The following is a 13,261-nucleotide window of genomic DNA, read 5'->3' as shown; positions in this document are numbered from 1 at the left end:
TAAAGAAAAAAAAATGGAAGATGTGAAAGGAGATGAACATGTGAAGTTATGAAAGCCATGAAGATTTGACGTGCGAGAAGGAAAAACAAAAACAAAAATCGTATAACATGAGATGCAAAATCATGAGAAAATAATGAAAAAGATGATCAGAAAAGTAAAGAAAAGAAATAAAATAAACAAAGAATTAGGGAATAAAATATGAAAGAGTAAAAAAATTCCTTCAAGGTGAGTACTATTAGAAAACAATGGTTAAAAAACTTGTACTCGATAAGTACTCAATAGTATTAGATTAACAAAGTTTTAACAACTCAACATTTTTAATTCTTCATGCAAAACTGTTGTCCTTTTAAATTATCTTAATTCTTTAAACATGCTTTTATGACTGATTGAGTATTCACTTTTTTTTTTATCCCTAGAGCATCTCTATGAGTTGCTTAATTTTAAATAGCATTGTTTAATTTTTTTTTATATTGAAGTAGATGATATGTAATAACTTATATAAATAATTATTACTTAAAATACTTATTTCATAATATATTTTTTAAGGATTGAAGGACCTGTAAAATTAATTTAAACATTCACTTTAATAATTTTAACGTTAAAATAAATTTGTATAAGATGTTTTAAACCTATGTGAAATTATAAGTCTATAAGGATAATCAATTCATCTATGTAACTACACAATGTATATGCTATAAGGCCGAAAAAACAAAACCAACAACATGACTTACTTTAGTAGATTGGAGTTAATGAAAGACCATGGATTGCATGTGATTACCTCATTTCACATAGGTATATAGTAGTAACCACGTTCTTTGCATGAACACTACTACCAAAGTCATTGCTTCACTTAATAAAAATTGATAGCTTTTAACAAAATAGCCGGTTCGCCCGAGAAGTTAAGGGGACTTAAGATCATTTGTAGCCACAGTCCAAATGACCTTAAAAAAATAATGTCATTATACTATGCAAGTTGTGAGTGAGTTTAACGGATAATACATGAGTCTAAACTCATTTGTCTAACTCTATAATCAATGTAAAACAAATTTTTTTTACATCAATCATCAATTAAATCGATTTGATAATAGATGTAAAAGTCATCTATATTGCAATTTATAACTAATTTTAAAATGTTTATTTACAAAAATTTTATCAATCAAACTAACCAAACTTATGAAAAGGACTTAGATCATTTGTAGTCAACTGCGCATGGGTTCGAATCCCATAGCCAGCAGGCACATTGTTCATTCTGCACTAGTGTTTGATTTTTATTATAAACAAAGTTTTTTTTTTTATGATTGTGATAAAGAAAGTTTTGATATTTACAAATTTTCCTTCTGCTTCGCTTGGTACAAATTTTAGGGTTAAATGAATAATACATTCATTGTATTTTTTATGCTTATTTAATCTATAATTCTATACTTAATCAAAATATTATATCATCGTTTACTAATAATTAAATCATATAGATAATACTTAAATGTTAAATGTCAAGTATAAATTCAAACAAATTCAGTGTAAATTTTAAATGCACAATTTTTTTAAGTAGGTTATAAAAGTCCGTGATCCCACAAAAACTAGATTGTTTAACCCGTGGATAAAATCTATTGGGTTCAAAAAGCCCATAGTCCCAATGATCTTAAAAAATAGTGTCATTATACTATGTAAGTTGTGAGTGAGTTTAATGGATAATTCGTGACTCTAAACTCATTTGTCTAGCTATATAACCAATATAAAACAAGAAATTTTTACATCAATCATCAATTAAATCTATTTGATAATGAATGTAAAAATCATCTTTACAAAAATTTTCTCAATCAAACTAACAAAAAATTTTCTCCGTTTCGCTATAAAATGTTTATTGAAATTTACGACTAATTTTAAAATGTTTATTTTAAACCATTAAAGGATTAAATTAAATTTTTTAATAATTAAGAGAGTAAGCTAAACTTTTAATTATAATTAAAAAAATTAGCTGTATAATTAAGCCAAACCAAAACTATAATAAATTTTTTAGGGAGTAAAAACAATAAAACAGGTAGGAAGGGAAGGGGAAGGGATGAAGTAAAGAACAGAACTAAACACTAACTGGATCAAAACTAAAGGGTATTCTTCCGGCGATTGTATTGTATATTGACGCTCACAGATTTCTGGGAGCGACAGTTGCAACTTCGATTCGGTAATTGATTCATGTTCTCCGTTTCGCTATAAAATCTACGCTACTTCATATTTTTCATCGTCCCTTTTATCCATTAATGAACTCATTCTATGCAGATCCATCTTCAATTCGTCTTTGCTTCATTTTTTCCTAAATTCACAATCTCATAACCCTTTAGCTATTAAGGATCTACTCTTTTTTTTTTAATTATTATTTTTAGGGTTTGCTTTTTTACTCTCCTAAGAGACTTGTAATTGAACTTGGTTGAGATCGTGTAATCGCTATTTTTAAGGTTTTGGTTGCTTGTGCGTGCCACTGTTTAGTTAATTGCATTATTGTATATGGTTTTGGGTCATAGCCTCATTCATAGGTCTAATGTGATTTCTTATGGCATGTTTTGTAGACTTGAAGAGAGGGAGGAAGGTGGAAATTGGCAAATTATAAGAATACGCTGAAATGGTGAGGAAACTGAAAATTTGGAATCATTTTGATGTAATTCATAGAGTGTTCAATTCATTGCATTTGACATCCGTTTTTCTGTTTTGTTTCAGTCAGCGCTTTTCAATTTCCATTCATTTCTAACTGTGATACTTCTGGGAATATGTGCCTGCACTTATTTCAAGATGCAGTTTCCGGCGATCCTTGACCAGAAAACTGGGTATATATGTCTTCATCTCGCGCCATTTGTAAATACGGATTGTAATAGTTATATAGTTTCTGCAGATGTTAACAATGTTTCATTCAAGTAGTGTAGATGTGTAGGTCTTATTAGTTAATTTTCAATGTTGCTTTTTGTAACACTTCGATCGAATCATACCAGAATGAGAGGAATCTAGAGACAATGCAAGTATTAGACTGTGCAGTTGAGGATGACTTAAAATAATTAATTGGTATTACCTATACAAACAAGATGCATCTACTTTTTGGTAACTTATTATTTAATAACTCTACAGTTAAGCATGTTTGATTTGGAGTAGTTATGGGTTAAGTGACCTTCTGGGAAATTTCTTAGCAAGCGTGTGAGTGAGAACAAAGCATGCTAAAAAGTATCGTGTTGATTTAGAGGGACAATCATTGATCTTGAAAGCAGCTGAAGCAGATTGTCGAGGTCTCGGAAAGGGCTACCTACAAAGGGTTCTAATCAACGAGAAGTTGAGTGAAGTGCCACTATATGAAATACCGTAGAGTGCGAGCCGTTGAGAAGTTGACAATTAGGGGCGTTACACTTTTGGTCCAATGTTGTTAGTACAGAGCAATACCATAGTATGCAATACTTTCTTATGCATGTTTGGATTGAGGAGAATAAAGGGAGAGGGAAGGGAAGGGGAAGTTTACTTTGAACCTTTCTCTTGTTTGAGAGTTTATGAAATGAGTGAAGAAAATGGGGTTGCTAATATCATGTCACCACTCAAAAACATCCCCTTTACTAATTTTTATGAACTTTTGAAAGTTCCCCCTCAAATTAATTTTAAACATCCAACCAGAGGGGAGGAAAATCACTATTCAAGCCTTCATTCTTTTCCCTTACCTTTCATTTTTTCTTTTCAAGTGATTGATCATATGAACATTTGAATATTATTTGTTCAAAATTCTATGTATCATAAGGTTTTGCCCTATTTATGTTCTTTTTTTAACTGTTGTATTTTTTGCATTAGTGTTTTCATTCTCTGTAACAGATTTTTTAAACTTGCTGAACAGACTTGATGGCATGACATATATGCTTTCCTGACAGGTTTCGTGGTTTCTTCTGGAAGGCGGCAAGAATAGGTAGATGTCTCCTATTTTCTTTATTTATTTAAGCTTTGGAAAAGAGGTGGAAAGGAGTGTGGGAGGAGTCCTACAATGAGTCCATGTTACCTTGGAAGTTTTGTTATGATTTCTTCAGTTATGAGTTTTTGCTTTTCCCCTTGTGATTTCTGCCTTAATGACTTCAGATCTGTCAAGTTTAACATATATTGAATGGTTAACTTAGACCAAAGAACATAGTTGTGTTTATGATTTACCTATTGGCCGTGGAAAACCAGGGGTACATTATGAGTGATGCAAATATAAAAAGGTTGGGTTATGGACTTATGATTCTGTCCTTGTTTTACTTGTGTAGCAAATCATGATTACATCCTTTTCTGTAGGTGTGCTTCATACATGTTATTTTTATAAATCCTTCAGTAATTATGGAACATTCTTTCAGAATGCTACATTATGATGGTACTTATGTGTCATTTTCATAAATCTTTTACTTATTATGAAACATTAGCTTCAAAATGCTACATGATGGGGGCATTCATAATGTTGTTTGGGGCATCAGTTACTTGACTTCTAGCTTTGCCATGTAATTCTTGAATTTGTTGCCTCACATTTCGTGCTGCATCAGGCACCAGCATGCTGGGATATGTTGTGGAATAGATTTTCATTGTTTGATTCTTTTTGCTTACAAAACAATAAAAGAAAATGCTACAAAGTGAGAACAAAAATATATTTTAAACTTAGTTTCCCATTCATGGTGTAGCGTGAGTCTTTACTCTGCTTGTTATCCACATGTAACTCTTCTATTGCTCCGTTTTTTCACCCAAAAAGAATTATATATTTCATGAGATGTTCAATCTAATTGGTGATATTATCTTCAGTAAGCTTGTGTGATTGCCAAAACAGGTGAACGTTTAAGCCCGTGGGTAGCTGCGGGTTGCTTTATGATGGGCGTTTCAATAATCTTCTTCTAAGTTTTGTTTTACTCAATAGTAAGTTTCTCTTTGCTTTTTTTTTGGGGGCAAGTATCATACTAATCAGGAAACTAATGTTGGGGAAAAAGTATGTGTAATAAGTATTTTTTTCCTGTAAAATGTTAACAAAAGTTTCTAAACCATATAATATAGGCGTGGCACCTTCTTTGAGTTCTTTCAATGGAGATCTGATGATTGATGGTGCTGCCCTTTCCCGGATCATCCAGTGATTATACTCATTCTTCTGTACAGATGTTTAGAAGTGAAACCATTAGTGATTGTAACCATGATTTGGCAACTTAGCGACAAATATCAAATATGATTTTTTCTATGAAATATTGCACCATAAACTTGTTAAAAGAAATTGAAACTGGATCAGCTATGTGGAACATTTTTGGTCAAAGCACGTATAGTATTGCAATGGCCTTAATGGAAGTCCTGAACAGATGCTGATTTGATACTTACATATATCGTTTCATTACCTCTGATTTCCTTTTCCCTTGTTTTTTCTGCGACAAAGTGGATAGCTTTTCAAGATCATCCTCTTATATTGTAGTATTCTTTTGCCAAAACTCCTGTCATGGTTTTTTCTTCCTCCATACCTTAAGGCCCCACTCTTAATCAGTTCAGTGTTGTTGATCATGACTGTATTGCATACTGTTCATTTTTTATTCATCAATTGTGCCTCCTTCTGTTATAAGTTCAACGTGGTAACTGTCGACACTAACAATTTGGAAATTTGATGCTTTGCAGGGGCGTCCGTTCTATGCTTGACCGCAGTTTGATATGCAAAATTCAGATTTCTAAATTCAAATTATTTGCAGATCTACAAAATGAGAGCTTGTACTTTTGATTTCATTGGAGCCCCTGAAATCATAGAGTTAGCTATCTATTTTTTTTCGTTGTTGAAACGAATTGGAGTTTTTGCCATTAATCCCCAAGTTTATTACATGGAATTCGAATTTCTAGCTTATGGTGGGGGATCTCTCTATCTCAGATGTCGATAACATAAAAGCCCACAATTTATTAATATGATGACTTCGAATCCGAATTACGCTGCTAACGTTAATATTATACACACCAATAGTGTCGCTGATACACAGATTGACAGCGTGGTGAATGTTTTCACAATGAATAATTCAGATTTAGGTTCCATCAGGTTACTTAGACCAATATTAACTAATTTCACTTTAATTGATTTTTTTTAAAAAATCAAATAAACTATAAAAAATGCAAGTGTCAATGATGAAGAGTTAAAAACACTTCAGATCCAAAAATATCTGAAATAAAGACGCATGATTGTGCTTAATCCTTGGGATAGAAATAGAGTGGGAAAAAAAAAGATAAGATGAAATGCAATTTTACACTGAGTGAGGAGCACTGAGAAATTTTATTTTAAAAAATTCTTTTTTTCATTGTTTTAAATTTTAAATTTTTATAATATAATTTTAAAAAATAATTTTATGCCATGAAAACATAACAAGTTAAAAATAATTACATTTTTCAATAAAAAAATGTTTATTTTCATTTTTCACTTATCTAAATAAACAAAAATTTACTTTTTTCTTGTATTACGATCCATCTAAGTTATGCATATTTTTCATTTTACTTTATAATTTAAATGCCCTTGTAAAATTGGTGAGTTTTGATTTTTATCTGTATAAAGTTTTTTCTTTTCTTTTTATATTTTTAAAATTTTAAATTGATTTAAATGTTTTTTATATATGCAATATACTCCTTTTTTTAGTTTACTACCTAATTTTTTTGTTTGTTACCAAATATAAAAGTTTAAAAATATCATATAATAAAATAAATAAATAAATATTTTTTTAGGTAATAAACTAAAAAAGATATATATTATAAGCACGAAAAAATATATTTAAGTCTTTTAAATTACTCTTTTAATGAGTCAATTATAGTTTATCTTTTTAGTTTTGATACTTATAATAATCCTTATAACAAGTGTCGCGTGGATGAGTGAATGATTACTTGGCCTCTTGCTAAACATAAACATTTAACTAATTTTACATAGAGAACAAAGAAATTGTTTTACTTTTTTGTGAATGAAAATCAGTGAAAACTTAAATTAAAATTCATTCATTTTATAAAGACTAAAAACTCTTTATTTTTCATAACCCAAATAAAGCATTAATGTCATAACTTAGGATTAAAACTAGAAGTTCAAGAATACTCTGATAAAATCAAATAGAATATAAAGGCTTTGGAGCACCCGAAAATACCTTTCAATGGGAAATTTTGATTTCGTTGTCATCACTGTAGAAACAAAGTTTGCAAATTAGCAATGACTAATCAATTTGCATAACGTTTTCTCGAAGTTGATGATGGGAAGTTCCAATAAGCAGCGGAAAGAGCACATAGTATGTGGATGTGCTCGTTACATTAGTTTCCACTAGTTACCAAATCATGATGGGTTAAAAAATATATAAATAAAATGTGAATACAACCCAAGAAGGCTAATGATTTTGTAGACTAAGTTCAGATTAAATTCCCATTTTCAGTTCTTGCTGTGTCCTCGGTCATCATAATCTCCATATCCCGTATATCTCGCTTCAGAACACTGCCAAGTCTTGCAATGGCCTCCATCTGCTGCTGTAAAACCTGCTCGCACAAATTAGGGCGTCGTTACATTGAATTCTTTATGCAAACAATACTTTTTTAAAAGCAAAAACGCAAATCAAGAATAAAAATGTTAAATAATAAATCTCTCAAGTTGGTTCCATCTTACCTCTTGTAGATCACCAAGACTCTGTTCATGAATTTTGGTTGACCCTGGAAGATAAACGGAGCTACCAAATCCATTGCTATTAGCTTTAACACGAGATACAGTTAGTAGATTTTGTACCCTTCTTGACAGTTCCGCTCCAGATCCTTTCAGCTGAAAAGATATTTCCATATAAGCTCCATCTCAGCAACAAAGCAAGAGGCAGAAGATTGGTGTTGGACAAAATTTCTACCTGTCTAGTTATTGTGGCTAATTTCTCAGCAAGTTCAGCTTCCCCTTTTGTTAAGGGGATACGGCAGCCTTTTTCCTCCAATGCCTCCACTATTCTCATTACCTTGAATCACATGAGAAAATATAATTGAGGAGCAACGAATGAAAAAATTCAAAGCCTTGACAAATCATTAATGTGACTTTCAGAATCAAAATGCTATTAGGGACATATAAATGTAAAAACTTTACATCAACTGCATATTATAGTAGCTAATTTGGGGCTGGAGAATTGATTCATCCTCCTTCAAGAAAACAATCTAATTCTTAAACACATAATAATTGAACCTACTCTTAAAAGACGTTGCTGGAGAATTTGTTCTTTTTGTTTCAGTCTTTTAATCCAAGGAAGAGTATCAGCTTGAAAATGTCTTTGGAGCTGCAAAAAGTATCAAGCTATTAGAAAGACAAGTCAGCAATGCACAATAGAAAAACCAGTACCACATTAACATTGTGCTCTTGGTTGAGCAAAGGGAAGAGCAATACCATTTTAACGTTGCTTTGGGTTATACGCAATCTCTCTGCATCAGAAACAATGACTTCATCTTGTATCTGCATGACAATGTGAGCAAAAATGTATACTCAAGGCTTGCATTATATCTAATCCTCAGATTTCAACAATTTCTATATCAGAGTTTGGTAGAATCTCCCTTTTTTCATCAAATACTTTACTGGTGGATACATCTCAAAAAATTCAATACTCAAAGCATCACTATATAGCCATTCTATTTCTGGCATTTCAATATCTACCTAGTAACGAGTTATAAATCCATTCAGACAAGTGAAAATCAATATAATAGACAAGGTTCGATGACAATTGATCTGAATTTACTACGATAGTATTGATGCAGATATGTTCCCAAAAGCACCTAGCTCATCTTAGCACATACAAATAATGTCAAAAACGCATGTCTATTAATTCTTCTTTTCATTGCCCATCATAAATTTCTTTTATCACAGTTTCACACATTTGATTGAAACATTATGTTCTGTCAAAATCTTGACATAAAATATTGATTCCTCTGCTAATATTGTAAACAACTTTTGCATGTAAAACGAAATTCACTTGTGAAGGCATCAATGCTGATGATGTTCGGTGTTACTGGTGAGTTTTATGTCGGCTGGCATCAATGCTGATGATGTGCACCAAATTTTGAAATTGATGACCATTTATATAAGATATCTAGAAACTGAACTACAGAAAGGAGCCAAAAAGCCCCAGACGAGCATTGATTTTCTTCCAAATATCATATATATCATATATTTAAATTACTAGTATTATTCTAGTAGTTAACCCATCAAAATTGATACATCTATATGACATACAATCACTAATAGTTTATGTTTAGTTTGGATATCTAATGACAAATGAGACGGAGCGAAATGACATAAAATGAAATAAAATTATCATATTACTGTTTGGATATTTTGGGATGGAAATGCTATTGAAGAAAGTTATTCACTTCATTGTTTGAGAAATGTACAGAATGGTAAGGATATTATTAGGAAACAATAAGCTAGTTCCACTCCACACCCCAAAATTGGAAGGAGTTAAAATTGAGGTACTGAATGAAATTGGTCAGAACATGGAATAGCTTCTATCATATTCAATTCCAATATATCCTAATCCTAATTTATATAATTCAAACAACAGCAACTGATGCCATTTCATTTCATTCTGCTCTATTCTATTCCTTTCAATCGATCCAAACATAGCCTAATAAAGTTTACCTTAAGGCGTTGTGAAAGATCCTTAAAACCCTGAACAAGTTGTGGCCACAGACGTTCTCTATCAGCACTTTCCATACCCTCAAGCTTCCCCATTGCCTCCGCCCACATGATCTAGCAACATAAACTAATCCCATAATTAGCCAATGCTGGAAAAAGAAAAGTAAAAGAAGCTCCCAACTAGAGCGTTTACCGGGTAAACTACAAACTTACATCTGATACACCGGCAGGCTTCACTCTAAACTGCGGTTCTGTTACACTGAACAACAAATGCTGAACAACACAGAAACATCAATGTGAGGAAAACGTGAAACCCAAAAGTGCAATTCTAACATTTGCCACGTGGCATCAGAAAAAACAGTTAATGTAGACTTAAGGCTTGAACCCTAATTTCAAAGTTATGAAAAAAATGTGCAACAGCATGAAATCCAAACCTAAGTATATATTAAATTTGTTCATTGCACGAATGGGGTAAACACAAGAACTTCATAATCAAGCGCCACAAAGGACACATTTTCAAGATACCTTAAATGCGTACTTGGGGTTCCCGGGATCTTCCTTATAAGCATCAACAATAGTCTTGTTGAAGAACATAGACATCACACAAAATTAATCAGTGAAAAACTGAAAAAGCAAAATTCGATTAAAAAAATTTAAAAGTTGTGCAAGGAAAATAAAAAATCAAAAAACCTGAACATCGCGATCGGCGAGGGAGAAAGGAACAGGTGCAACGTTAGCCATCTGAGTGGTCAATTGAGCATTTGGGAAGAGCGAGGGTTGCGGTGCTGCGAGTGCGAGGGAATTCTGAAAGCCGAAAGCAGAAGAAGTTTGTTGTTGTTGAAAGAGTGGAGTTTGTTGCTGTTGTTGTTGTTGTTGTTGTTGTTGTTGCGGTTGAGAAGAGAAGGGTGTGGAGAAGAGGGAAGAACCGAAGGCAGGGGTAGAAGAAGGGGTACCGAATGCAGGGGTAGAAGAAGGGGTACCGAAGGAAGGGGTACCGAATGCTGGGGTCGAAGAAGGGGTGCCAAAAGCAGGGGTTGAAGAAGGGGTGCCAAAAGCAGGGGTAGAAGAAGGGGTGCCGAAGGGAGAAGAAGAAGGTTGAGCGGAGCCAAACATGGTGTTGGTGTTCTCTGCTCCCTCCACTCCCGAGTTCAAAGTAAAAGGCGCGCTCGATGCAGAGAAGGTGTTCGAAGAAAGGTTTGTTTGATTTTCTTTACACACTAGATCTAACACCGTCTACTAGTAGTACGTGTAGTCGAAATATTAATTAAAATGTGAAATATAGTACATCATAAAATATGTTTCTTTAAACAATAGGTTTGCATAACATGATGTATAATTAAATTATAAAATTAAGAAAATATTAAAATAAATTTACAACTTATGTTTCAAGATAAATGATTTATTATAAATATAATATGTTAGAAGAAATATTATCCATTAAGTCAGTTAGCTTAATTATTCATGTGTAATTGTATAAAAAAAATTATATATATAAAATCACAAGTCACTAATATATAAAATCACAAGTCACTAAACTAAGTTGGAACAATTTCAAATACAACCCAAACTCATCCTCAAATATACATTAAGTTTAATTTTAAAAACTCAATTATAGTAAAATTAACTTAGAATTAAAAAAAAGAATTAACTTTGAATCTTATTGAGTTAAAAGAACAATATAGATGTCAATTTAATAGAATCCTTTAAAGTATAGCAAGATTCATATGTGAATTTATAAGATTATATGAATGGACCTTCAAGAATTCATGAACAAAAAATATGAAGAAGGAAGAAGATGATAAAGAAAATACCAAATTCATTGAATGAATGATGAGTCTAATCCGATGATCCGCCATAAAAAAATAAAAAAGTGTATATAAGAATTACTTTGGTTCAATTCAAAAACTCAAAGAAAAATAATCTCAGTCTCACACTAAATAAAGTATTTAATTTAAATTTCATTCAAAGTTATCAAAAGTGTTAATAAAAAGACACTTAAACACTCACAAACCCAACTAAAATGGGTAAACTATTCTCAAGTTACAAATTAAGACAGGAGGTTTAAAAGTACATAAAAAAATACACAAATCATAACTCAACTTGTAATTTGTTGCGACCTAACCATGGAAGTGGTGGCTTGGTCGTGGTGTCTGCTATCAAAGGGGTCCAATTATGTTATCAATTAGTGACGAATTTAGTGATGACAAATTGAATTAATGATTTTTTTTGTTGTTTAACTAATTAGATTCAATTTATTTCTCGATTTGGCTTATATTGGTGAGCCTTGGTTCTACCTCCTTCATCTGGACCTTTCCTTCTAAATATTCACCAATTCTATTGGTTTTAACTATTGTCATGGTTGACCTTAAAAAACTATTATTATGATCTCTTTCTCCAAAGAATTCGAAGAATCTTAAGCTATACAAATCATTTTCATGGAGCTTCAAGTTATTTGTGCACCTCTCTTAGCTCTCTATCACTAATCACTTGATATTTTGATTATTCAATTTATCGTTTTCTATTTTAAAGTTTCATTTTTACAACAACATAACCTTTTTGTTTTATTTATTTCCCTTCTCTGTGATACGTTTCTATTTATTTTGTGTAAAATTATTTAATTTTTTTCTAATATTTAACATCTGCAGTTTCTTGTTGGCCTTATTTTTGCATTTTTTAAAATAAATTTTAATTTGTGTGATGATGTAAATGATTTTAAAGGACGAGTTTCACAAAAGAAAAAAAATATTCTTACTATCTTATACGAATAAACTTTGGTCTCTTAAAAGAATAGTTATATTCGCCTTTTACGTTCTTTTCTCTTTTCTTCAAAGGTATTTTTTCATCATTATTCAGTTCATCTATTTCAAAAAGTTTTTTCTTTATTTTTTCTTTAAAATGTTTCTCTCTTCTTCTTTTTTTTATAAAAAAATATCTTTTTTCTTAATATTTGACATTCGAAGTTTATTTGCATTTTACACGTTTACATTTACAGTTATTGAGATTTGAGATGATGAAAAAAACAAAATAAAAGTTTCACAAAAGGAAAAGAGTCCTACTACGCCCGTTCAAAAAAATGGCCTAGTATGTTACAAAATTATCTTGACATTCCACACATGCCCTTATAAATAAATTGCAGTCCAAAATGAGTGTTTTTTTTTTTGGCATTTCACTTATCCATGAAATGATTATTAATCGTATGTTAATATGCTATCAGTAAGAGGTGCATTTTTTTTAACTTATCTCCTCTTTACGGAATTGATAACTACTCCAGTGTTATTCTGAAATTAATATTATTGAAACAAATTAAAATGTGACAGGTAAAATATTTATTCATCTTAGAAATAACTTTTCCTATTAAACTAATATTTTATTTAAATAATTTTATTCAAATAAAAATTCATATTATTTAATGTGCAGGGGAAGAGGGGACGACTGGCATATAAAATGAAAGGCAAGACAAATACAGAATTTGTGCTTTTACCCTTTTTCTGAGATGATTGGAATTGCTTGCTTAAGCGTGAATCAGTCAAGTGTTGTTATGTAGATTTGGATGAAAAGGAAAGCAAGAGAAAGATGAAAAATGCTTCTTTTTTTTTACATTCTTCCACATAGAGAAAGAATGTAATTCTGAGTTCGATAACTTTTTTT

At 31.4% G+C, this 13,261-nt stretch overlaps 2 protein-coding genes across 4 annotated transcripts; one reads left to right on the top strand and one right to left on the bottom strand.

Annotated features, from left to right (window-relative positions):
* Positions 1–2,018: 2,018 nt before the first annotated feature.
* On the top strand, positions 2,019–5,848 carry LOC100306477 (protein kish). Of its 3 annotated transcripts, XR_001386182.2 has the most exons (6): positions 2,019–2,179; positions 2,562–2,617; positions 2,710–2,816; positions 3,891–3,925; positions 4,783–4,893; positions 5,629–5,685. XR_001386182.2 is itself a non-coding variant. In XM_014770904.2 (5 exons), exons 2-5 carry the CDS (start codon positions 2,615–2,617, stop codon positions 5,658–5,660), a joined length of 177 nt encoding a protein of 58 aa, XP_014626390.1. In that variant the 5' UTR covers positions 2,019–2,179; positions 2,562–2,614; the 3' UTR covers positions 5,661–5,848. The 3 variants fall into 3 exon arrangements, 2 of the variants coding, with proteins under 2 accessions (XP_014626390.1, XP_040867906.1); XM_014770904.2 differs by lacking the exon at positions 4,783–4,893 and having other exon boundaries at positions 5,629–5,848; XM_041011972.1 differs by lacking the exon at positions 5,629–5,685 and having other exon boundaries at positions 4,808–4,899.
* A 1,315-nt stretch (positions 5,849–7,163) lies between these two features.
* LOC100797030 (nuclear pore complex protein NUP54) lies at positions 7,164–10,891 on the bottom strand. Its single transcript, XM_003551426.5, has 9 exons — positions 10,304–10,891; positions 10,139–10,192; positions 9,827–9,886; positions 9,617–9,727; positions 8,372–8,437; positions 8,178–8,264; positions 7,851–7,952; positions 7,622–7,771; positions 7,164–7,494 (listed from the first exon to the last, which is right to left on the bottom strand). Exons 1-9 carry the CDS (start codon positions 10,724–10,726, stop codon positions 7,372–7,374), a joined length of 1,176 nt encoding a protein of 391 aa, XP_003551474.1. The 5' UTR covers positions 10,727–10,891; the 3' UTR covers positions 7,164–7,371.
* Positions 10,892–13,261: the final 2,370 nt, after the last annotated feature.

The sequence above is a fragment of the Glycine max genome, chromosome 18 (genome assembly GCF_000004515.6).
Source record: "Glycine max cultivar Williams 82 chromosome 18, Glycine_max_v4.0, whole genome shotgun sequence".
Taxonomy (NCBI): domain Eukaryota; kingdom Viridiplantae; phylum Streptophyta; class Magnoliopsida; order Fabales; family Fabaceae; genus Glycine; species Glycine max.
The sequence above is the reverse complement of the archived record's forward strand: the minus strand, read 5'-3'. Positions and strand labels throughout refer to the sequence as shown.